The sequence below is a fragment of the Schistocerca serialis genome, chromosome 1 (assembly GCF_023864345.2).
Source record: "Schistocerca serialis cubense isolate TAMUIC-IGC-003099 chromosome 1, iqSchSeri2.2, whole genome shotgun sequence".
Taxonomy (NCBI): Eukaryota; Metazoa; Arthropoda; class Insecta; order Orthoptera; family Acrididae; genus Schistocerca; species Schistocerca serialis.
Genome location: NC_064638.1, coordinates 920,944,139 through 920,971,260, shown reverse-complemented (window position 1 = coordinate 920,971,260; position 27,122 = coordinate 920,944,139). Strand labels below are relative to the sequence as shown.

The window sequence follows — 27,122 nt, the reverse complement described above, 5'->3', positions numbered from 1 at the left end:
ACCCGTTCTTCTTCTACTGTATTTCTTTCCCCCATTCCTGTCAATTGTTCCCTTATGCTCTCCCTGAAACTCTGCACAACCTCTGGTTCTTTCAGTTTATCCAGGTCCCATCTCCTTAAATTCCCACCTTTTTGCAGTTTCTTCAGTTTTAATCTACAGGTCATAACCAATAGATTGTGGTCAGAGTCCACATCTGCCCCTGGAAATGTCTTACAATTTAAAACCTGGTTCCTAAATCTCTGTCTTACCATTATATAATCTATCTGATACCTTTTAGTATCTCCAGGGTTCTTCCATGTATACAACCTTCTTTCATGATTCTTAAACCAAGTGTTAGTTATGATTATGTTGTGCTCTGTGCAAAATTCTACAAGGCGGCTTCCTCTTTATTTCTGTCCCCCAATCCATATTCACCTACTATGTTTCCTTCTCTCCCTTTTCCTACACTCGAATTCCAGTCACCCATGACTATTAAATTTTCGTCTCCCTTCACAATCTGAATAATTTCTTTTATTTCATCATACATTTCTTCAATTTCTTCGTCATATGCAGAGCTAGTTGGCATATAAACTTGTACTACTGTAGTAGGTGTGGGCTTCGTATCTATCTTGGCCACAATAATGCGTTCACTATGCTGTTTGTAGTAGCTTACCCGCATTCCTATTTTCCTATTCATTATTAAACCTACTCCTGCATTACCCCTATTTGATTTTGTGTTTATAACCATGTAGTCACCTGACCAGAAGTCTTGTTCCTCCTGCCACCGAACTTCACTAATTCCCACTATATCTAACTTCAACCTATCCATTTCCCTTTTTAAATTTTCTAACCTACCTGCCCGATTCCAGCATATACCATCGATACTAATTGGCCATGTTATTTGTAAGTACTATGGATTTGCTGACTATGGACATGTTTTGTTTCACTCTTACATACAACTGGTTTTATTTATGACTGACACTCTTGTTGGCAATGTGTTATCACAGACACAAACATGTTCACTTAACAGTATTGGGTAAATTTTTTTAAAAATCTTGCAAGCAACTCAGCTTGAAAATGACTAAGGCTATCAGCAAAAATACTGGATCAAAAATTAATATTTTCCCCGATGCATACACCAAAAGAGGATGGAATCACTAGAATATTTTGAAGAAGTGAAAAATCTGCACAGAGTCTGTCACACATACCTTGACTGCTGAACAAAAACAATATGTGGATGCCTGCTGCGACTTGACTGAAACGAAAAATATCGACAATTCTTTTCTGGACAATATCACCACAGGTGAAAAGACTTATGGTTCACAGAGACTGTAGAAGGTGTGAATGTAGCACACAAGCTGAACAATATACCAAAGAAGGGCTTTTATAACAGTTTCACATGGTTGTATGAACGTTCTGTGCATTTTACTCATGTGGAGGAGGCTATATTTTAAAACTGAAGCAATAAAACCACCATCACAAATGTAAGCCATTCATACTGTCATGTATCAACCATTATCAAGTCCAAATTTGAAGACAATGAAGTTCAACACTCGGTACTGAAAGCACATTTATTACTGATACCAAGGTACTGCCCGAAGAGAACTTTAAGGAGAGAGAGTGTCGCTATTTATATGAACATAAAATATTCCAGACTATATTAACATTACAAACAAGATATTTCGAGGATCTCCCAGAAATGATACACAAAATATAACAAATAATTGCTGATGATTGGGTTTCGTCTATTGACCTGCAACAAGTCAGCCACAGATGCTAACTACTACGTCCAACCTCCAGGAAAATTTGGTATCTCCCTGCGGTAGTTCCTGCTCGGGACGTGCCTCGGTACAGAAGTTCTTTATAAATCACTGGTAGCATGAGCACAGTCAAGAAAACTTCTCACATTACGAATGTGCTGAGGAGTACGAAAATCTGAGTGCTCTTATTTTCTTGGGGTCAGGACAGACTCCTTTGTCATTAACTGGCGTCCCAAAATTTTCATTTCTTGGGCAATATAGATGAATTTTTTTGGATTGAGGTGGAAGCCTGCAGTCTGAACACATTTGAACACTTGTCAGGCAGCTTAGGTGTTCTTCAAATTTCAAATGTAAATAAAGTCATCCAGATAGCAAAGACATGTTGCCCATTTAAGATGGCAAAGCAGGTCATCTGCCATATGTTCGAATGTGGCTGGAGGCTTACACTGCCCAAACAGCATAACTTGAAACTCGGAGGCCTTCAAGGAGTTATAAAAATATTCTTTTCCCAGTCAGCCTTGTCAATGTCGATTTGTCCGTGGCCTGTTAGCATGTCCACATCTGAAAAATACTTTGTTCTTTTCGTGCAGTTTAGGGTGTTATCAATGTGGGCAATGAACACACACTTTTGTTCGTGATTCTGTTCAGTCGTAGGCAGTAAACACAGAAACATCATATGCTATCCTTTATCTTCACAAGAACTTGCAGGAGATGACCAAATATTCTCTAACAGTTCAATAATTTAATTTTGCAACAAATTCTCCACTTCCTCCCGGATTATCCATCATGCAGCCAGAACAACCTCTAAGAGTGCATGGCTAATTGGTGGAGGATCCCAACTCTGAGACAGTGTTCCACCATGGACCGCTTGGTCACCATCTCTCCACTCCAGATTTAAATGCAACCAAAAATTGATGCAATATGTCTATCAATCGCCTATGTTGTTCCTCGGTAATGCCAGTTCTATTGGCAGTTCGATAGTAGTTCCTCTCCTACATTGCACACAGTGGTAGTGGAGCCAGAGTCTTGTTCAATGACACCAAGTTGCTCTTCCAGGACTGGTTTGGCTGTCCCTACCCATTTACCTTTAGGGACGAGTTGTGATTGCTTGTTACAGCAATCGAAAGTTCTCCTTGATTACCTACTATGCTTACAATCATCACCAGCATGCAGATTTGTTTTGTGAGCTAGAGTAGCTTTTTGCTATCAACAAAACCTTCACAGTTTATCTGGGTTTCTAAACTAGTGACTACAATTTGTTTCACTAATGATGGTGGGACAACAATGCCTTCAACAGCAAACAACTGCACAGAGCAACCTTTGTTATGTGTACACACTGTAAAAGCTTCATTAATCTGGAATCTGATCTTCAATAGTCTATAACTGCTTGTCATGACTGCAAGAAGTACCATCTGAGAATAATGATATGATTATACAGGGTTATTACAAATGATTGAAGCGATTTCACAGCTCTACAATAACTTTATTATTTGAGATATTTTCACAATGCTTTGCACACACATACAAAAACTCAAAAAGTTTTTTTAGGCATTCACAAATGTTCAATATGTGCCCCTTTAGTGATTCGGCGGACATCAAGCCGATAATAAAGTTCCTCCCACACTCGGCGCAGCATGTCCCCATCAATGAGTTCGAAAGCATCGTTGATGCGAGCTCGCAGTTCTGGCACGTTTCTTGGTAGAGGAGGTTTAAACACTGAATCTTTCACATAAACCCACAGAAAGAAATCGCATGGGGTTAAGTCGGGAGAGCGTGGAGGCCATGACATGAATTGCTGATCATGATCTCCACCACGACCGATCCATCGGTTTTCCAGTCTCCTGTTTAAGAAATGCCGAACATCATGATGGAAGTGCGGTGGAGCACCATCCTGTTGAAAGATGAAGTCGGCGCTGTCGGTCTCCAGTTGTGGCATGAACCAATTTTCCAGCATGTCCAGATACACGTGTCCTGTAACGTTTTTTTCGCAGAAGAAAAAGGGGCCGTAAACTTTAAACCGTAAGATTGCACAAAACACGTTAACTTTTGGTGAATAGCGAATTTGCTGCACGAATGCGTGAGGATTCTCTACCGCCCAGATTCGCACATTGTCTCTGTTCGCTTCACCATTAAGAAAAAATGTTGCTTCATCACTGAAAACAAGTTTCGCACTGAACGCATCCTCTTCCATGAGCTGTTGCAACCATGCCGAAAATTCAAAGCGTTTGACTTTGTCATCGGGTGTCAGGGCTTGTAGCAATTGTAAACGGTAAGGCTTCTGCTTTAGCCTTTTCCGTAAGATTTTCCAAACCGTCGGCTGTGGAACGTTTAGCTCCCTGCTTGCTTTATTTGTCGACTTCCGCGAGCTGCGCATGAAACGTGCCCGCACGCGTTCAACCGTTTCTTGGCTCACTGCAGGCCGACCCGTTGATTTCCCCTTACAGAGGCATCCAGAAGCTTTAAACTGCGCATACCATCGCCGAATGGAGTTAGCAGTTGGTGGATCTTTGTTAAACTTCGTCCTGAAGTGTCGTTGCACTGTTATGACTGACTGATGTGAGTGCATTTCAAGCACGACATACGCTTTCTCGGCTCCTGTCGCCATTTTGTCTCACTGCACTCTCGAGCGCTCTGGCGGCAGAAACCTGAAGTGCGGCTTCAGCCGAACTAAACTTTATGAGTTTTTCTACGTATCTGTAGTGTGTCGTGACCATATGTCAATGAATGGAGCTACAGTGAATTTATGAAATCGCTTCAATCATTTGTAATAGTACTGTATACTGATAAAATGACAGATCTGAAGGGCCATGTATTCTCACTGAAAATTCTTCTTGCAACACATGTTCCTGTCAGCTAGACGTATTTCTCATTTGGAACTTCCAGCACAACTGCTTTTGTATCACAGAACTGTAATTTTTAGCTGTCGACAGTAACCATCCAGCATTACAAAAAAATAGGTCCCTGAATCACGCTCCTGAATCAACTAGTGCCCAAACAGGTTTGCCATCAATGATAGTTTCTGACATCTTAATGACTATCATCCATGGAGGATTCTGATTTGTGGTTGCCTCACCTCCACAGAAAGTCACGTCACTAGACAGGTAGGTGAGTGGTTGGTACTTCTGTAGGGCAATGGGGAAATGCTAGGACATATTGTGGAGCAATCTCGTCCATCTTACAGCAAGGGGCTTCATCCCACAGGTCAGCTATAATCGTCTGCATCTGACTGGTATAAACAGAAATGCTGTGATAATTTACATCTGGTGGAGCAGTAGTCTCAAAAATTAATCTTCTTTTTCTGCAGTAGCATGTGTGTCCAGAGTGTCCACACTGGAAACTTACACACGTGTTGTCCCATCCTCCAAATACTGTTGTTCTACATGACATGGTACTTGGCATAGGAGTTGGTTGTGCCCGAGTTGGTCCGGTGCTGGGTGATTGATTGGCGATTACAACACATGTCCGAGTTGGCTGAGACCATTCTTTCTGGTGCATTCGGCTGGTGACAGACATTAGTGCTACAGACTGATAGACCTCTTCTTCAACATTCTCTATTACATCCTCATATATCACGTCAACATTCAAGGCTGCTACTCTTGTGTACCCAGTCCAACGCTATGGCTGTCATAGATGGCAGTATCTCTTCTCTTGCTATCTGACACATAAGGGATGCAAGCTTACAGTGGTCTTCCACGACATAGGGACCGCAGTTTGTCACACCTATTTTGTCCGATCCTTTTGTCAAATTTCCTCGATTCCTTGCACCACTTGATGAATTCCTCTGTTGCTGTAACACCTTTCACCAGAAAAACTTGGTAGATGTCCTCTGCAATTCCCTTCATAAAAGGAGAGATTTTCTCAGCTTTTTATGTGTAGCTGTGTCATTTCCCCATAACATTCGGTCTGATCTTCAATTGTAGGTCTCGGGTAAACACTGATGGGATGCCTGATGTGCAGCTGATTTGTTGCTGTTTTGAAATCCACATTCAACTCAAATATACACATATTAGGAATGGTGTACTGCTTTCCTGGCTGTGTAGGAGACAGCTTTTATGTTGCCTAATTGAAGCCATAGTGATGTAAATGTTTCAAAGTATCTGGTGTCGCCACCAAACAATGGCATGTCTAAACCACCATCAAGTTAAAATTTGAAAGTAGGGTCATCAGTGAAGTTCAACACTTAGAACTGAAAGCATATTTATTCCTCATGCTAATCTACAGGTCCAACGTACACTCAACACTGGATGGAGGGTGCTGCTACATGGAGAGTGCTGCTATGTATACAAACATTAAATATGTTTATTTGAAGAACCTACTAGAAATGGTAAACAGTGAATTGCAATTAATTGCTGGTGGCTAGTTTTGGCCTGGTGACCCGCAGCATGCCAGACAGAATGCTAACCACTACACCACAATGCTGTCACCACAGCTCGGAGCAACATACAATTACAAATACCACAAATTAAATATAAAAATAAGGGTTTCACCATGAAGTATCAGTTCCTGAAATCGACAGACATGTCAAAAGTCTTGTGTCCAACACTAACAATCAAGGGATATCATACTTTTATCATGAACAAGCGAGGCCACCTTCTACAAAGAAAATAATAATGATGACCACCCATTTAGGATGGACTTCAATATTATTATGCTGATGAAGTCATGACATTACATTGCTCCTTTTTTGACCTATTAAAACATTTCAAAATCCAACGTCTGGTAGACAGTTTCAAACAAATAGCTAATTAAAAGTGTTTTAGAGAAACATACTGGCCAGTCTAGAATTTTACTGTCATTCATCACAAGTTGAAAGTCTAAAGATTGTTGCAACGTAGTGAAGCCAATATATTCTATTACTGGCATTATTATAAACTACAGTGACTTGAGGCCAATGCATTAACATAATTAAACTTTCTTCTTTTCTTGAAATTTCTGTAACGATATTGTATCCACACAAAGTAAGCACACTTAACATAAAGATAATGGCAGGAGAGAAAATTTAAAAATTACAGACATAGAATGTATATTACAGTCAACACTGATGTTCATTTTCAATAAAATTTGACTTTACCTGCATACAGACAACTTAATTGTCCCATATAATATTGCATGTTTAGTTTCATTTGTTAAGATACACCAGATTAGTAGAGGAAGAGCTGTGACTTTTTCACGGTAGCTACTAGAAGTAATTTCTACAGTCTTCTATGCACATAGATTAACATTGATTACCATCAGTTGATAGTTGGAGTTGCAGAAGTTGACGGTAGTGTCTGCCTCTGCCAATTAATGTGTAATTTGACTTGGTTAATATCCCTAAACAGTGTCAATCATTATGGGATTAATGGGATACACTGTGTGAATGAATAAATGCAGTATTCTCTGAAATGTGACAAAATGAAAGAATTTACAGATGTCATCATTGTTACATGAATAAATGAAAATGAAATTCCAGTGTATCACAAATGTGTGTGTGTGTGTGTGTGTGTGTGTGTGTGTGTGTGTGCGCGCGCGCGCGCGCGCATTATTGTGTTGCCCCTTTATGGGTTATGATATGCTCCTTAAATCCGAGGTGTTTCTACCAGGACAAATAAAACACTTCTAACATTTACTTTCTATTTATCAAAATTGGAATGATGCCACATACTATTCACTAGCTTACACTTAGATAATGATGTGGGGAACTGTGATTATTGCCATTTTGATAGATTCATTCAGTCTTTTCTTTGAACTACACCAGTACTCAAAATTAACAGAACTGTTCTCCCTGATAAAATCTCTCCAGACATGTTCACACACTTCCAATGCCAACATTTGAAGCCACAGCTTTAGGCCCTTCACCACCTACTATACTTGTGTATTTCCTATGAATTCCACTCCGATGGCTGTTAATTTGTTGCAATACAGAAACTGGTTGATATTAGACTTTCTGCACTTGGGAATATCACACTGCTGTAGTATCATTACATTTCTGTAAATGTCACCTTGTACCTGGGTTTTGCCTTCATTCTTGTCACAAATTCAAAAACAATACTATTGCTCGTCTATTATGTCAACAATATTTTAATCTTTCCTAACAGTTTGTCTTTGCCTCACAGTAATCCTTTTCATCAAAAAAATTATGATAATCAACCTAGGTGAAAGAAGAGTGCTTTACAAAGTGGCTTGACTTACCACAACATTCATTTTTAAATTCACTCAGTAACTAAAATAAATACTGGTCCTCCTGTACAAAAAATACTATGCTGATGCACAAAACTTATTCAGACTTCTTGCATCATATTTCTGCTCAATATCAGAAAAAGAGGAGAATCTAATACAGTTAAAAATAAATAAGAACAACAGTTTTTCATTCAGAAGGTAGTATCTTCACATCAATTACCAAGAATGTTTCACAACAATGCAAACACAGTTATATAAATGAAACAGTGTAAGACATGCTTTATACACAGACACAAAGTGTGAACAAAAAGCAACAAACACGTTTATATATGAGTGATTCCAAACAGACTTTGTGCTTACAGGTTACAGAGAGCTGTACTTAATAAACAAGACTTTGGACGATAATCTATAAAATTAACACGCTGATCCACTTAATTAATCAAATTTCAAAAGAGATGGTATTTTATGGATACACATTATATGGCTGCCTAGCTACTATCATCTGCAAGGGCAATCCTGAAAGCCAAAATGCAAGGCTAATTATATAACGGGAAATAGCCACAGGGTCATTCCATGTCAAGTAGTTCAAAACGGAAGATGTTTCCAACTCAATTATCTTTAATTTTTCTAAAAATCCGTACAGAATGTACCTAACAAACTTGAATGAACTTCTGCCAAGTTTCAGCTCTATTGTAACTGAGCATAGGTACTATAGCAAGTTTCATAAGATCCACTTTTTTGTTTCACTGCCATCCTATAACTGCTATGCTGACAATATGTTTTGCATAGAATATAGATATAATGTAAGTGAAGATCAGAAAGATATGCCAATTGCACAGTCCCTCTTTCAGAATACAATTTGTTGAAAAAAACTTTCCCCATACTTTCAATGAAACAAAAAAGTGGATCTTATGAAACTTGCTATAGTACCTATGCTCAGTTACAATAGAGCTGAAACTTGGCAGAAGTTCATTCAAGTTTGTTAGGTACATTCTGTACGGATTTTTAGAAAAATTAAAGATAATTGAGTTGGAAACATCTTCCGTTTTGAACTACTTGACATGGAATGACCCTGTGGCTATTTCCCGTTATATAATTAGCCTTGCCTCATTAAAAGGTGCAAGAAACTGAATTTTGTCACTACTTTGTGTGCCTGTCAGTAAGTTAAGAGAATTACGAACTGTCCAACAAGTCTATTCTCTACATTATAAGCTCTAAAAGTGCGTGTGTGTGTGTGTGTGTGTGTGTGTGTGTGTTTTGGGGTTTATGGGCACTCAACATCGAGGTCATCAGCGCCCTGACACACATTAAAAGGAACGAATGTGGACAGACCTAAGAAAACTGAAGCACACACGCAAAGAAAGCAGGAAAAGAAAGAAAATGCTACATAAGAAAGTAAAACCGAAGGAAAGGGAAAACATAGCAACAAGAACGCCACTAAAATTGTCACTGCCTGGCTACTTATATAAAATATGGGCGAGCTTGTCACACAGTGAGCAAATTAAAATCCTCTCACTAAAATCTTTGTAAAAACATTTTACATGGCACAGAACTTTAAAACTTTAACCACATTCGTCCGAGTGTTGCCTAAAAGAGTTGGCAGGTCCGCTGGCAAGTCAGCCGCGGCCCGCTGGTCAGAAAATAAAACGCAATCCAATAAAACGTGGCGCACAGTGACCTGGACGCCACAAGCACCACACATTGGAGGGTCTTCTCGCCGGAGCAGGAAGCCATGCGTCATAGGGCTGTGGCCTATTCGAAGCCGAGTGAGGAGAACCTCGTCCCGTCGATGGGGCTGAAAGGAGGTACACCACACACGCGTTGTGGGCTTGACTATACGGAGCTTATTGTTAGTCACTTCCAGCCACTCATCCTCCCACCGACACATGACTCGTGACCTCAACAGCGAGGTGAGTGCGTGCAAGGGGATAGCACACTGAGATACGTGTGGATCGAGACACGCCTCCTTGGCTGCGAGATCTGCCCTTTCATTCCCAGCAATGCCGACATGCCCCGGAACCCAGCAGAAAGCTACAACCTTCCCCAGTCGCTGTAGGCGGAGGAGGGCATCCCGGATGGTCTGGACTATTTTATCTGCCGGATACAAATGGTGCAATGAGTGAAGGGCACTGAGTGAATCGGAATAGACAAGAAATTTAGGAGAGGAAGAATGTCTCATCTGCTCCAGAGCCCACAAGATCGCAGACAATTCTGCATCAAAGACAGTAAAAGTCTGAGGCAGTCGGACCTTGAGGACACGATCCGGAAAAACAACTGAGCAACCAACGGAATCCCCTTGTTTCGACCCATCCGTAAAAACAGCTACATAGTCGTGCGCTCGGATAAAATAGTAGAAAATGCTGCATTAAAAACGGTGGCAGGAGTGCAATCTCTCTTGTACTGCAATAAATCTAAAATCACTCCGGACCTCATCAGTAACCAGGGTGGCAGGCGGTTAAAACCCTGGATTTGGGGTTGTACAGACTCTACACCGAGCGACTCTAGCACACGTTGCACACGGATCCCAAATGGCAACGTAGCCCGGGGACGGTGGGTAAAAATGCGGTCCAGAGGTGGACAGGCAACAAGGTGGTGAGCAGGCGAGCTGGGAGCTGCAAGAAACTTACAAGCCTGGCGCACCAGCAGGAGCTGCCGCCGGATGGTAAGTGGCGGTTCACCAGCGTCAGCACAGAGGCTGGGTATGGGACTGAAGCTCTAAAATATGTATCTTACAATTATCACATCTATTTTATAATTGCCAATGGTTTTGGCACAGTGGGAATGCCAGTTCCTGTAAGATCACTCAAGTTAAGGGCTGTCAGGATGGGTCACAGTCCAGATCTGCTGTGTGCTGTTGGCAAACAGTGTGCACTCAGCCCTTGTTAGGCCAACTGAGCAGCTACTTGATTGAGAAATAGTGACACCAGTCACAAAAACTGACAATGGATGATAGAGTGATGTGCTGACCACATGCCCCTCCATATTCGCATACGGTGACATTAAAGGCTGAGGATGTCGCAGCTGCCAGTCGGTACTGTTGGGCCTTTAAGGCCTGTTCAGACAGTGCAATTTTATAACTGAACACCACTGAAAAGAGTGCGTGCAAGTCCTTCAGAAACACCTAATTTGATTTCAGTATTGTTTCAATTAACAACTGGCTACCAGCCACAAAGCCTGCACTGGGAACACCCAAATTGAGTGTTAAACTGCACTTACAGAGAGGCACCATTTGAGAAATAATTTACAAAATTTTGAAAATATGACTTAAAGCCTATGTTTGTTTCAATAAGTAGCCAACATTTCCCCCAAATTACTAAGAAGCATCTACTCTTGTTTATGAACCTTTCCTCCATCTAAGCAAATGGAAGTAAAAGCTTCTTTTGCACACAAATTTGACTGAATTCTTGATTCCAAAGAACTCAGTAATGTTTTGCCTTACGTTTCCTGGACACTTCTCACCTAGCTTGGTTTAGGATGTGATAGTTTCATTTTTTCCATCTTTGAATTTCTTGCTGCTTTCGTCATTCTTTGTCAAGTACGAGGTGCATTCAAGTTCTAAGGCCTCCGATTTTTTTTCTAATTAACTATTCACCCGAAATCGATGAAACTGGCGTTACTTCTCGACGTAATCGCCCTGCAGACGTACACATTTTTCACAACGCTGATGCCATGATTCCATGGCAGCGGCGAAGGCTTCATTAGGAGTCTGTTTTGACCACTGGTTGGTTGGTTGGGTTAAAGATTAAAGGGACCAAACTACAAAGGTCATCGGTCCCTTGTTTCATAAAAACACAGAGCACAGGGGAACTATCCACCAGTCAAGCGAAGCACTAAAAGAAAAACTCCAGGGGAAGAAAAGCCCCATGGTCCATTGTAAGACAACATGGAAAACAGAGCACAGCAACAAAAACAACATAGAGAACAAAGGCAGAAGGAATTAAAACTGCACAGCAGAGAACTGTGGCTGGCTGATCACGAAAATAATAGGATGAGCCAGCCACTCTGCAACACGTTAAAACCTCCAGCCTAAAAGTTTAGGGCGGAGTCGAATCACAACACAAAACTAAGTAAAAGAGAGAGCTCAAAAGAGGGTGATGTTAAAAAAAAATTTAAATGGACCTATAAAAGCCGCTTGCGCGAATAAAACTTAAAACCCGATCTGCCATAGAGACATTGTCACCTAAGAGAGATGATAAAGCACCCTGGAGATTAAAAGTTCGCCTGAGGGCGGTTAAAAGAGGACAGTCCAACAATATATGGGCCACCGTCATAAGCGCACCACAGCGACAATGAGGGGGGTCCTCTCGACGCAGCAGATGACCAAGCGTCAGCCAAGAGTGACCAATGCGGAGCCTACAGAGAACCACAGAATCCCTCCGAGAGGCCCGCATGGAGGAACCCCACACAGTCGTGGCCTCCTTTACACGCCGCAGCTTGTTGGGTACAGACAGGGTGCGCCATTCGTCGGCCCACATCCCAAAGACCCGACGGCGTAACACCGATCGGAGATCAGTTGCCGGGAGGCCGATCTCCAACGGCAGTTTGCGGGTGGCTTCTTTAGCTAACTTGTCGGCGTGTTCGTTGCCCGCTATCCCAACGTGTCCCGGGGTCCATATGAACACCACTGAACGGCCACGTTGTGCAAGAGCATGAACGGACTCCTGGATGGCAACAACAATGGGATGGCGTGGGTAGCACTGGTCAAGAGCCTGGAGACTACTGAGAGAGTCACTGCAAATGACAAAAGACTCGCCAGTGCTGGTACGAACACGCTCAAGGGCACGAAAAATAGCTGTTAGCTCTGCAGTGTAAACACTGCAGCCGTCCGGCAAGGAGCGCTGGTCGACATAGTCCGCATGAGCATAAGCGTACCCCACACGGCCATCAACCATCGAGCCATCGGTATAGATAACCTCCGAGTCACGGGATTCGTCGAGGAGAGCAAGAAATTGGCGGCGCAAGACTGCAGGAGGAACTGAATCCTTTTGCCATTGGGAGAGGTCCAGCTGAAGCTGCGGCCGACGGATACACCAAGGTGGTGTATGTGGGCGGACCTGAAAAGCAGATGGAAGAGGCAAAGACTCGAGTTCACTAAGCAGGGACTGAACACGGATCCCAATTGCATGGCCTGATCGCGGCCGCCGGCGTGGAAGATGGACTGCCGCATCGGTGAAAAGGAGACGGTAGTTAGGGTGACGGGGAGAACAACGGACGTGGGCAGCATAGTTGGCTAAGAGTTGTTGACGCCGAATGTAGAGCGGAGGAACCCCAGCCTCAGCAAGTAGGCTATTAACAGGACTGGTGCGGAATGCTCCTGTCGCCTGTCGAACCCCACAGTGGTGAATGGGGTCCAGCAGTTGCAACGCTGAGTGCGACGCTGAGCCATACACCACACTCCCATAATCCAGTCGGGACAGCACAAGGGCTTTGTAGAGCTGCAGCAGCGTGTTACGGTCTGCACCCCAAGTTGCCAGCACTGACGCTTGAGCTCACGAATATGTGGAAGCCAAGTAAGCCGGGCATCGAACAGCAATCCCAGAAAACGGTAAGTGTCAACAACCCTGAGCTTAGCATCCTGAAGATAAAGCTCAGGGTGGGGATGGACAGTGCGACGCCGACAAAAGTGCATAACACAAGTCTTCGCAGGAGAAAACTGAAACCCATGGGCTAAGGCCCACGCCTGCGCCTTGCGTATGGCTCCCTGCAACCGACGTTCTGCAACGCCAATGGTGGAGGAGCTGAAAAAGATGCAGAAATCGTCAGCATATAACGTGGGCGAGACAGACGTCCCTACTGCTGCTGCAAGGCCATTAATGGCCACAAGGAAAAGGGGCACGCTCAATACAGAGCCCTGTGGAACGCCGTTCTCCTGGATATGAAGTGAACTATGGGATGTGCCAATTAAAACGCGGAATGTCCGAACAGATAAAAAATTCTGAATAAAAATGGGGAGAGAGCCCCGGAGACCCCACCCGTGCAACGTGGCGAGAATATGGTGCCGCCACGTCGTGTCATATGCTCTGGAGAGGTCGAAAAAGATGGAGACGAGGTGTTGGCGCCTGGAAAAAGCAGTGCGGATTGCAGACTCAAGGAGGACCAAAGTATCGGCGGTGGAACGGCCCTGACGGAAGCCGCTCTGGCATGGAGCCAGGAGACCCCGAGACTCGAGCAGCCAACACAGCCGTCGACTCACCATGCGTTCCAGCAGCTTGCACAGAGTATTGGTTAAGCTAATGGGCCGATAACTATCCACAGTAAGCGGGTCCCTACCAGGCTTCAGCACCGGAATGATGGTACTTTCTCGCCACTGCGACGGAAAGACACCATCACCCCATAGGCGGTTGAAGATGGCAAGAACACATCGCTGACAGTCCGGGGACAGGTGTTTTAGCATCTGATTGTGGACGCCATCTGGCCCAGAGGCTGTATCGGGGCACTGTGCCAGGGCGCTCTGGAGTTCCCACAAACTAAATGGGGCGTTATACGCCTCAGGGTGGCGAGAAGCGAAAGAAAGCCGTTTGCCTTCCTCCCGGCGTTTGAGCGCGCGAAACGCAGGCGGGTAATTCCCCGACGCAGAGGCCCGAACATAGTGCTGAGTGAAATGCTCGGCGATTGCATCGGCATCGGTTGATACTGCCCCGTTGATGGTAAGCCCTGGGACACCTGTAGAGTACTGCAATCCAAAGATGCGCCGAATCTTCAGCCACACCTGGGAGGGGGAAGTACGGGAACCAATCTTGGAAACGTACCTCTCCCAACACTCCTGTTTCCGCCGTTTGATAAGCCTCCGTACCTGAGCACGGAGACGTTTGAATAAAATGAGGTTGTCCAAAGACGGGTGCCGCTTATGTCGCTGAAGAGCCCGCCGACGTTCTTTAATGGCGGCAGCGACCTCTGGAGACCACCAAGGCACCGACTTTCGCCGGGGGCACCCGAACGAACGAGGAATGGTACGTTCCGCAGCGGAAACAATTGCTGCAGTCAGTGTCTCAACCGCCACATCGATGGTACCATGGGGGAGAGAGTCAACAGTGGCAGCAGAGCAGAACGTGTCCCAGTTTGCCTTGCTAAATGCCCATCTAGGCGAGCGCGCAAAGGAGTGACGCTGTGGTAGTGAAAGGAAGATCGGAAAATGGTCACTACCACACAAGTCCTCGTGGACTCTCCAGTGGACCGATGGTACAAGCCCTGGGCTGCACAACGACAGATCTATGGCCGAGAACGTGCCATGCGCCACACTGAAATGTGTGGCGGCGCCAGAGTTTAAGAGGCAGAGGTCGAGTTGGGAGATGAGATTCTCGACCTCCCTGCCTCGGCCAGTAACCTTCGTTCCACCCCACAGGGGATTGTGGGCATTAAAATCCCCCAGGAGAAGAAAAGGCGTGGGGAGTTGGGCGACAAGCGCAGCCATTTCGGTCAGGGAGACTGTACCACCTGGAGGGAGATAGACACTGCAGACGGTTATGTCCTGGGTAGTCCTTACACGGACAGCCACAGCTTCCAATGATGTTTGAAGGGGCACAGGAGCACTATATACAGAGGTAAGGACATACACGCAGGCTCCACCTGACACACAATTGTAAGTGCTACGGTTGCAGTAATAGCCCCTGTATCCACGAAGAACAGGGGTCCGCATTGCCGGGAACCAGGTTTCTTGGAGGGCAATGCAGAAAGCAGGTGTCAGGCTTAGGAGCTGTCGTAGCTCAGGGAGATGGCTAAAATAACCGCCACAATTCCACTGGAGGATTGTACAAAGCGTGTCCGGTAGGGGCATGCAGGCACTGAAAAGGCAAATTACTTGGCAGGGTCACATGCTGCCACCGACTGAGCGACGGACGTCACTACGGCCATCGTTTCTGAGGAGACGGCGAGATCCAGGTCATCAGGGGACGCAAAGAGCTCGACCTCGTCCTCAGAGGCTGAGCTGACAGGGAGCGTTGGTGCGGGAACCACTGGGTCCTTATCCTTCTTGGAGAGCTTCCTTTTCTCTCTCTTGTCTTTGGGAGGAGGGTTGTCATGCTGGGAGGGCTTTCCTGACGCATCATCAGGAACAGAGGAAGAGCGTGAAGCCCTTCGACCAGCAGCTGGTGGCTTCTTCAGCCACTGGCTAGTGTCTTGTGAGACACTGGGGAAGTCCTTGGAAGGGACGCCCCCAAGGGATCCCTTCCGAACAAGTGAGGCCGGAGGAGGCTGTTGCGTCCCCGGCTGAGCAGCCGGAGGGAGCTGTCGCTTCCCCGGCTGAGGAGCCGGAGAGGGCTGTCGCCGCTCCGGCTGAGAGGTGGGGACCAACGTCCCCGGTTGCTTGGGGCGCACTGCTCCCAAACTCGGTGTTTTGGGAGCAGTGGAAGAGAGAGCGGCCTGTCCCAGCGGTGGGGCAGACGTTACCTGATTTCTCTGTGGGCCAACAGAGAAGGGAGTCTGTGCAGGAGCTGGTGGCGGCAGTGTGACAGTAGCATAACTCCTCAACATAGGTGTGGGGTTGAGTCGTTCTAATTTCTTCTTCGCCTCTTGGTAACTTAAACGGTCCAAGGTCTTAATTTCTTGTATCTTCCGCTCTCGTTGATAGACTGCACAGTCTGGTGAGCAGGGAGAATGATGCCTACAGTTAACGCAGGTGGGAGGCGGAGCACATGGAGCATTAGGATGTGGAGGTCGTCCACAATCACGACACGTGGGGCTGGAAGTGCACCTGGAGGACATGTGTCCGAATTTCCAGCACTGGAAGCATCGCATAGGGGGCGGGACATAGGGCTTGACATCGCACCGGTATATCATGACCTTGACTTTCTCAGGCAAGCAGTCGCCCTCAAAGGCCAGGATGAAAGCACCGGTAGCGACCCTATTATCCTTCGGCCCCCGAAAGACACGACGGACAAAGTGTACACCTCGTCGTGCCAGGTTCTCACGTAGCTCGTCATCAGACTGTAGCAGAAGATCTTTATGAAAAATAATCCCCTGGACCAAATTTAAGGACTTATGGGGAGTGACAGTGACGGGGATGTCACCGAGCTTCTCACAGGCGAGTAATGCCTGGGACTGCGCAGATGAAGCTGCTTGTATCAAAATGGCCCCGCTCCTCATTTTGGAAAGAGATGCCACTTCCCCAAACTTATCTTCGAGATTATGCACGAAGAAAAGAGGCTTAGTCCCCAAAAACGAATCCCCATCAGTTCTGCTGCATACAAGGTATCGTGGCGAATACGGCTCCTGTCTGTCTGCAGCCCTACGTTCCTCCCACGGTGTGGCTAGGGAAGGGAACGACTTCGGGTTATATGCCACAGCGTTAAATTCCACCTTACCACGCTTAGAGACATTGGCGGTCGGACGACCACCAGATTGAGATTTCACCCGCTTCATTGCGGGGCATCCGCCCCGATGCCACCCACTCCGACCAGGGGCTCTCCCCACGGGCGCCACCCAGCCACAGCAAAGGCCACCTGGCAGGATGGCCGTTGCCGGGAGTCCCGATGCCCCAGAGAGACGAGCATCTACTCCTTGGCTTACGTGGGGAGGTGTCAGCTCAGGCATCGGCAGTATGATCCCTGTGTTGTCAGGGGGCTACAACCTAGAGGGTACATGACGACCCCACCACAACGGGCTGGCTACCGTGCTGGATTTTGGGTGCCATGGGTAGTCCATAGTGATCGTAGGTGCTGTTGGTGACGCACTAAGGGCGGTACTTACACAATACATCAGGTGTCTATGCCCAAAATGAGGGATGGAGGGTGCAGGTACGACGCAAAGACGATCAAGAGTGCCAAGGTCGTAGGGCACAGAGGACTGATGGTGCACCACGTAAGGTGTCCTTCCCCAAAAGGCTCGTACTTCTGTGGAATTTGGAAAAATGGAGGTCAAACCCTAATGGGGACCATCACATTAAGGCCAAAACGTTTGAGACTCCTTTTAGTCGCCTCTTACGACAGGCAGGAATACCGCGGGCCTATTCTTACCCCCGAACCCGCAGGGGGCTTGACCACTGGAAAATCGCTGAGGCAATAGCAGCACGGCTGGTGAATGTGCGACCACGGAGAGTGTCTTTCATTGTTGGAAAAAGCCAAAAGTCACTAGGAGCCAGGTCAGGTGGGTAGGGAGCACGAGGAATCATTTCAAAGTTGTTATCACGAAGAAACTGTTGCGTAACGTTAGCTTGATGTGCGGGTGCGTTGTCTTGGTGAAACAGCACACGCGCAGCCCTTCCCGGACGTTTTTGTTGCAGTGCAGGAAGGAATTTGTTCTTCAAAACATATTCATAGGATGCACCTGTTACCGTAGTGCCCTTTGGAACGCAATGGGTAAGGATTACGCCCTCGCTGTCCCAGAACATGGGCACCATCATTTTTTCAGCACTGGCGGTTACCCGAAATTTTTTTGGTGGCGGTGAATCTGTGTGCTTCCATTGAGCTGACTGGCGCTTTGTTTCTGGATTGAAAAATGGCATCCACGTCTCATCCATTGTCACAACCGATGAAAAGAAAGTCCCATTCGTGCTGTCGCGTGTCAACATTGCTTGGCAACATGCCACACGGGCAGCCATGTGGTCGTCCGTCAGCATTCGTGGTACCCACCTGGATGACACTTTTCGCATTTTCAGGTCGTCATGCAGGATTGTGTGCACAGAACCCACAGAAATGCCAACTCTGGAGGCGTTCTGTTCAACAGTCATTCAGCGATCCCCCAAAACAATTATCTCCATTTTCTCGATCATGTCGTCAGACCGGCTTGTGCGAGCCCGAGGTTGTTTCGGTTTGTTGTCACACGATGTTCTGCCTTCATTAAACTGTCGCACCCACAAATGCACTTTCGACACATCCATAACTCCATCACCACATGTCTCCTTCAACTGTCGATGAATTTCAATTGGTTTCACACCACGCAAATTCAGAAAACGAATGATTGCACGCTGTTCACGTAAGGAAAACGTCGCCATTTTAAGTATTTAAAACAGTTCTCATTCTCGCCGCTGGTGGTAAAATTCCATCTGCCGTACGGTGCTGCCATCTCTGGGACTTATTGACAATGAACGTGGCCTCATTTTAAAACAATATGCATGTTTCTATCTCTTTCCAGTCCAGAGAAAAAAAATCGGAGGCCTTAGAACTTGAATGCACCTCGTACAAAATTCTTCCACAGTCTTATATTAGTGGACTAACTCTGAGGAATTAAGGCGTATGTGAATATTTCCTGGGTGACTGGATGTATTTTACTTTTGTTTTATTTATTTTATCAGCTTTTTATAAACTAAATAATTAGGCCATTACTTTTGCATGCACCAGGTTGGTCCAATACACTAGGGCAAAGTCTACCAAATTGTTGCAATTTTCTTAATAATTGCATTTTCAACCTGATGCATCTTTTGCTTCACACAGCCTTTTTTTATTTCTGTGATAATATTACAGCAGCTGATGCACTTTTATTTAGATCTCCATAAATACTAGTCTTATCAGTTTCATTTGATCAAGATGGCATAAACATCTTTCTTTGTGGAGAAGTCAAGTCCCTCCAACCAAAGTCATTTTTGTATACCGGGAATAGGCACACATTTTTACCTGGTTTTATATTATATTTTATCAAAATTTTAGCAAATCAGCCATTAAGGAATTTTAAGACATTTTCACATTTTATGATTTTTTCCAAACAGATTACAACATCATTCATGTTTGTGAGAACAGCACTTTCTGCTCCAAGTATATCTAAGCATCCACACCATTTGTCAGTTTACCAACTGATTACCTTCTAAACAAAATTCTTTAATAGCTCTTTGGGACCTTTACAGAATTTGTACATAGTAAATGACATATAGAATTGCTAACAATTTCAATATTGCATGGATTTAATTGACAGGCTTTAATCTCCATTTCACAAATTCACTACTTCTGTAACAATTAGTTTCAAGCCACTAAAAAAGCAGAGCAACTGTCTTGGAATTCGGAACTTTTTGTTTAGTAGAATTCAATCCAGCAACACAACTGTGAAGCAATGCTGGTTAAAGCACATTTTGAGAAAGAATTAGGCAATGCTAATTTTATTCACCACTGAACTACACAACTGTATTTAAATGCAATGAAAAACTCAACATTTACGGCAAATTTTTACACCTTAACCACAATGAAAACGTTTGTTATCAATAGCCTTTGATGTACTTTAATCAGTACTGTTAACAATTATAAAAATCGCAGGTGTCAGTTTTGAGATATATGGTGCTAAAAATAGACAAAATTTTATATCTTCAGATGCTGACTAGTTTTAGTAAAATTCGTTTTCACTAATTTTCTAACATCCTGACAACACACTGACAAATGCTCAAAATTTTTCAAAAAAATTGTAAAGAGTCAAGCTGAAGCCCATAGATCACTTAACTTGAAATGGTTCTGAAGACAGAGTAATGTTTCCAATAAAGGACATAAGAAAACTGGCAACATGTCACTAACAGGCATCGCACAAGTCTTTCCAGATAAGAAAGAGCACGGGTGAGCAAGCCATTACACAACACAATCAGCACGCGAGAACAATTTCTTTGCTAAAAGCGGAATGCTAGAGTACCAGCATCCAGATATGAATGTAAGGATATTTAATTTCTGCTGAAGATCCAATAAATAATTTGACAGTACACCTGCCTGAGAACCAGTGAAACTGAGTTTTAGTTTTTCCATTTTAAATCTTTTATTATTCATTGAATTTTATTTTAAAACATAGAGGTTACATGGGAATACATTCTCCTCTTGAGTGACTAACCACAGAATAAGGAATTGACAGAGTACAATATGAAATAATTATCGCTGCTTGATCATGTACAGATGTACCAGCGGAGATTGCTCTACTGTCCTTCAAAACTTTTGATTATTGGTTATTATCAAAGGTTACAAACTTCACAGCACCCAGACCCGGCAGTAGCTGGAGCAGGATCCGGATATAGATAGATAGACGAACTTCACTGACCAAAAAAAAAAAAGACAATGTACCTTGTGTCTTCTCCATGAATGTACAGAACTATTCATCTCCTATCCATCTCTGGTGAGACAATGATAGCAATATCTGATATATCTGTTGTGCCAATTGTATCGCTGGTAGGGAAAATCTTCAAAACCCCCGTCTCAATCCCCCCCCCAATACACACACTAATTTGTGTTTCAAAATCTGCAACAGGAAGAAAAACTGTATTCACGTGACCAGAAATCCTGTTCTTCCTGCAATTGCACTTCACTAATTCCCACTATTGCTCACTTCACAATATTGATTTCCCTCTTCACATTTTCTACCCTACCTATTTCATTATGGGATCTACTACTTCATGCTCTGGCCTGTAGAATGTCAGATTTGTTTTTTTTCTGATGACAACATCCTTCTGTGCAGTATCCACCAGGAGATCAGAATAGGAGACTATTTTACCTCACTAATATTTTACCATAAAGGATATCATCATCTTCATTATCAAACTATGCAGTAAATACTCCATGACCTTTGGAAATAAAACATTTGTAGTTTCACCTTGCTTTCAAGTGTTCACAGAACCATCACTAACTACAAGGCCATACTTGGTAATATTACAAGCCACATCATCTAGACCACAGATATTCAACCTTGTCCCTACCACCCACTGGTGGACATTCCAGGTTTCATGGTAGGTGGTAGCAGTTTTTAAAATATTTGCAACAGGTTTTTGTAAAATTTTGACAAAGTATTTGTTAAGTGTTTATTATCATATGCTTTATATCTAAAAACAAAGGTGATGTGACTTACCGAACGAAAGCGCTGGCAGGTCGATAGACACACAAACAAACACAAACACACACACAAAATTCAAGCTTTCGCAACAAACTGTTGCCTCATCAGGAAAGAGGGAAGGAGAGGGAAAGACGAAAGGATGTGGGTTTTAAGGGAGAGGGTAAGGAGTCATTCCAATCCCGGGAGCGGAAAGACTTACCTTGGGGGGAAAAAAGGACGGGTATACACTCGCACACACACACATATCCATCCACACATATACAGACACAAGCAGACATCTCACAAGCAGACATATTTAAATGTCTTTAAATGTCTTTAAATATGTCTGCTTGTGAGATGTCTGCTTGTGTCTGTATATGTGTGTGTGTGCGAGTATATACCCGTCCTTTTTTCCCCCTAAGGTAAGTCTTTCCGCTCCCGGGATTGGAATGACTCCTTACCCTCTCCCTTAAAACCCACATCCTTTCGTCTTTCCCTCTCCTTCCCTCTTTCCTGATGAGGCAACAGTTTGTTGCGAAAGCTTGAATTTTGTGTGTGTGTTTGTGTGTCTATCGACCTGCCAGCGCTTTCGTTCGGTAAGTCACACCACCTTTGTTTTTAGATATATTTTTCCCACGTGGAATGTTTCCCTCTATTATATTGTTATCATATGCTTTAATTGCTGTAAATTTGCTTTATAAATTGAAGCAAGTAAAGCTAATTTGCTGCTTACAGATCGCCATTACTATGAAAGCAGTGGGTGTTAGATAATTTTATTACTAAAAGAGATGCAAAAGTGGGTGGTGGGAAAAAAGGTTGACTGTCCCAGATCTAGACTATTGCCACAGCACATGCTGAAAATGATGCTTCCCCTTTTCAGGAATGATGAGTCTGAAGTGGCAGGAACGGGATTTCTGATTAGGTTAGTACAGGGTTATCAACACAAAACTGAACAAGTGTAACCCAGATGTAGGTCTAATACTGAATAAAAAACACGAATGTGCGTTAATGATTATGAACAGTACAGTGGATGCATTATAGGTAGCCAAGATAGACACAAAACCAACACCCACTACAGTAGTTCTAGTGCATGTACTTACTGAATCAGAAGATGACACAGGGACAGAAAGAATGTATGATGAGATAAAATAAATTATTCAGTTCCTTACGGGAGACAAAAATTTAGTTATGCTGAGTGACTGGAATTCAATGGTAGAAAAAAGATGAGGAGGACAAATTTGAGAACGTGGGGAATATTTAGAATTCGCCAGTGCTAAGCAAGTAAGGGAAAGCTGAAAAAAGGAAGTAATATATTGCAAGGCTGGGCAAAGGAAACAGCATTATGGAAAGTGAAGAGGAAGTAGGCAGGAGACCTGATACTGTGAGAGGAATTTCACACAGCACTGAAATACATAAATCAATACAAGAACACCTGGAGTAGACAATATTACTTTGAAATTATTAACATCCTTGGGAGAACCAATCATGACAAAACCATGCAAGACATGTAAGGCAGATTATATAAGAATTTGAAGCCATTATGACTGAGAAAGATAACAAAATTAATTTTCTAGACATGACAATAACTAACAGACCAAACCCTAAATATCAAAGTACACAGAAAACCAACATACACAGACACAGTCATTAATAAATCTTCCACACATCCCAACTCACATAAACAAGTTGCATTCAGATCCTTCTTCAACAGAAAACAGAAATTCCCACTTAATGTTGTCGACTATGAGACAGAAATGCAAATACATTGCACATAATAATGGCTATCATGAACATGAAATACACACACTATTACAACTCACATCTAAAAATAACAACAAACAATGGTACACAGCTTCCTCACACAACATCCAAAAACCCAAGTATATAATGTTAACATATTTAGGTGTCATATCAGACAAAATAGCCAAGCTGTAAAAAAAAAAAAAAAAAAATCTGGCTCACCTTTGCCAACAACAACTTAAAAAAGAAACTGATACATGACATCTCATATCGCACAGAGAAACTGAAAGAACACGTTGACTGTTTCAGACTTGGCAAACCGAATAAAGCAGCTATATTGAAACATATCAATGAAACAGGACACAATGTTACAAGAAACAATGATCTCAAAGTACTAAATAATTTAGAAAACAGCTGGAAAATGGACATCTTGGAAGAAATGGAAATATTCATCCATGGCCACATGGGGGATAACAAGATCCTGAATGAAATGACAGACTTCAAAAATTCAAATTTCTTTTCCAATTTCACTATAGTACTCTCAGACTAAAATATACATAACATCACAGTCGTTTCACTCTAGCCCCAATAATAGCTTAAAAATATGTAAAATAAATAGTTTATATCATCATTTGTACAATAATATTGTAACAGGTGCTCAATTTGTAATGTATTTCCTCAACCTACACCTGTAATACAATAACAAGATGTGCAGAAGACATGTAACATCTGACACCACGTAGATCAACAGATTGATAAACAAATCGAAACCAGCTGATGTACACTGCACTACAGATTTGTTTTTGTGATCGTGTTTTCCAAGTTACTGGTACGTTTGTGAAAATTTGTGAACAATGATCAAGAAAGCTATGAGAGCCACAGAAATGGAAACACCTCAGCTCATTACAAGACTACCACGCCATAAGAACAAAGTGAGTGAGTGTTAAAAAACATTTTCATGCAAACATCAGTCCAGCTTACAAAGTGACATTGCCTCTTACTAGGTTTTCTTTTCTTCCACAGGATAACCACAACATTTATGAAAAGACTGTGTAACATCTGTAGGATCTTATTATGAAATTGTTTTTGTAATGCCATTTAGCCTGATGATGAGGTATTCCCTTGAAACATGTCGCACAATGTATAAGTAATACATAAGTTAATAAATTTTGTGACTGGTAGCGGTAATTAAAAGAACCTTTACAGATTATATACCCTCAAACATAAAGGATAAGGTAATATTCCAACTTCCAAAGAGGGCTGGTATGACTATTACTGAACCAGCAGTTTAGAAGCCACGGTTGCAAAATACTGACACAATCTATTTACAGAAAGATGTATACAACGAGAGGATCCATCTCATGAAATAGCAGCTTGGGTTCCAGAGAAATGTATGAAAATGTGAGAAAGTACTGATCCTACGATTTATCTTAGAAAATAAAACTGAAAAAAAGGGAGAATAGGTAGATGTAGAACAACTTTTGTCAATACTGACTAAAATACACTCTTTGTATTTTGAAGGTAGCAAATAAAGTGCATAGACTGCAACTTTTACAGAAACCATACTGTAGTAAATAAATGTGAATGGACATGAAAGGGAAGCAAAAGTTGATATGGGAGTGAGTCTGGTTTATAGCCTATCCCAGATGTTATTCAATCTGTACAATGGGTGATCAGAACAGGAAATCATGGAGAATTTTCGAAAGTTCAGAGGAAATAAATTAAAACTTCATGGTTTGCATGATAGGTTGTAAGTTGGATAACTTCTGAAAAGTTATTGAAACAAACTGCAGAAAAATGAAATTTATGACACAATTTGATTAAAGGAAACAACTGGTTCATAGGATGAGGCATCAGCAAATCACCAATTTGGTAATTGACGGAAGAGAGGGTGACAGTTTAACACTTACAGAAAGACCATGGCATAGCTACAATATGTAGGAACAAACTAATGAAGGTTGTAATAGTTATGCAGAAATGAAGATCCCATGATGGACTAATGTGGAGAGTTGAAGATGGTACCACCACTAAAGTTATTTCTCCCTGCTTTAATGAATCCCAATCTTAAGAGAAAGCCATTTTTAAGGAATAAAAATTTAAACATTTTGCAAATTGGAACCCAGTATTTACGTAATTTCTAACATTTCCAAGTGATTTTGTGATTCCCTTATATTCTACAAAGGTTGTATTTTTTATCACGTGATGCAATAAATGGCAATTGATTCGACTGGTCGAAACATACCTAGATCAGTTAATAACTCTACTTCCCTTGGAGTGATACTCATAAATGTGTTGAAATAACTGGAAATAGATTTCCATGCGACTTAGATCATGTGATATGATTTCACAATCACAGAGTTTAAAAAGTGCAAAAAGTTTAATTGTTTACTGAAGTGTTGACGTTACCAATTTTACTTTGGTGAAGATACGGCCCGGAAATGTAGAAATTGCAGCAAAAGCTGACGATCATCTGTGATGTAATTGACAATTTTAATGTAAATCTTTTCGTTTATGGCGAAGATATACGATTTAGCACTGTATACATGTCCAGCATATTCAAAAATGAGGAAGCATTCTTAAATGCTAAAGCTAACAATTCTGTGAAATGTAAGATCAATATAAATAAATATCACTTCTTCCAAATACCAGATACCTGGAAAAATTTTGCTGCCTGAAGAAGTGGGCCAAGGTTATCTTCAGTGACACTTGTCTCTCCACAATACATAAATTCTATGAGGGACTTCAGAACAGAAAACTGCATATCCTTCAGTACAATCAATGGATGCATACCCAGCTGTCGCTGTAATATTGTCTGAAAAATAAAAGTGTACTACAGTCTTACTGTTCTAAACATATCAGCATGAACACGATATCTCTATGAGAAGCATACACAACTGCTTTAACAATTATTTAATCAGATGAGGATACAGTGATTCCATTTGGCATGATACAGTAATTATTACTCTAACTAGATACAGTAATTATTACTCTAACTATATTAACTGGTCAGGAGAACAGAGATGACAATGTGCAAGAACAAATTATTTAATTTTCTAAGTATGAAAGGCAACATTACATTTAAATGCTCACTTCAAATCTGAAAGAAGGACACAAGTGCGCATGTTTACACATTACTTCCTTACACTTATAAAATTAAGGTATTTTCCTTTTTTCCACAATATTTTTCACCATCCTTTAGTTCTTAGAAACATTTAAAAATTTTATATCAATAGTCTCCTTTTTACTAACACCAGAAATAAAGAAAAGAGCTCTGGTGGTGCAACAGCTTGTCAACTGTATTAAGCACTACATTTTACAGACAATGCTCAATTTCATTTATTTTTCTTAATTTATATTAAGTGAAACTTAACACACTTTACAGTCTGATATTTCAGATTGTTTATAATGAGCTTGTGCCAATAGTCTTTTTGAACACTAATTTCACTACAGGAGCCTTTCAAATTTAAATCAGATTTTTTACGCACATCTACTGGTGACAGGTGTTAAAGTGCAAAAGTACAACCACTAGTAAATTAACTTTCCTCACAGCTGACACACTGCCGGCACACTAACTGCTGCATATATTGTGACAGTATTACAACAACAGCAGCAAAAGTTGCTAAGGTGATATTTATACATGCCCAGCTAGCCATCATAACACCAAGCAAACAGGCCTCTGTGTCTGTGCAGTAGCTGACCACCGCTGCAACAGTTCTCACTGCAACAGTTCTCAGCTGAAGTCTGGCACAGCACTTTACGATGCCACCAACCTGGTACTGCTGC

General features: G+C 42.7%; 1 protein-coding gene across 1 annotated transcript in view; it reads right to left on the bottom strand.

The window, feature by feature from the left end:
• The window catches only part of LOC126412365 (uncharacterized), a 131,054-nt gene that overhangs the window by 80,382 nt on the left and 23,550 nt on the right, over positions 1–27,122 (bottom strand). Inside the window, exon 2 of the mRNA XM_050081936.1 lies at positions 25,993–26,151. Within this exon, the coding sequence (XP_049937893.1) occupies positions 25,993–26,151 (159 nt within the window). The remainder of the gene's footprint in view (positions 1–25,992; positions 26,152–27,122) is intronic.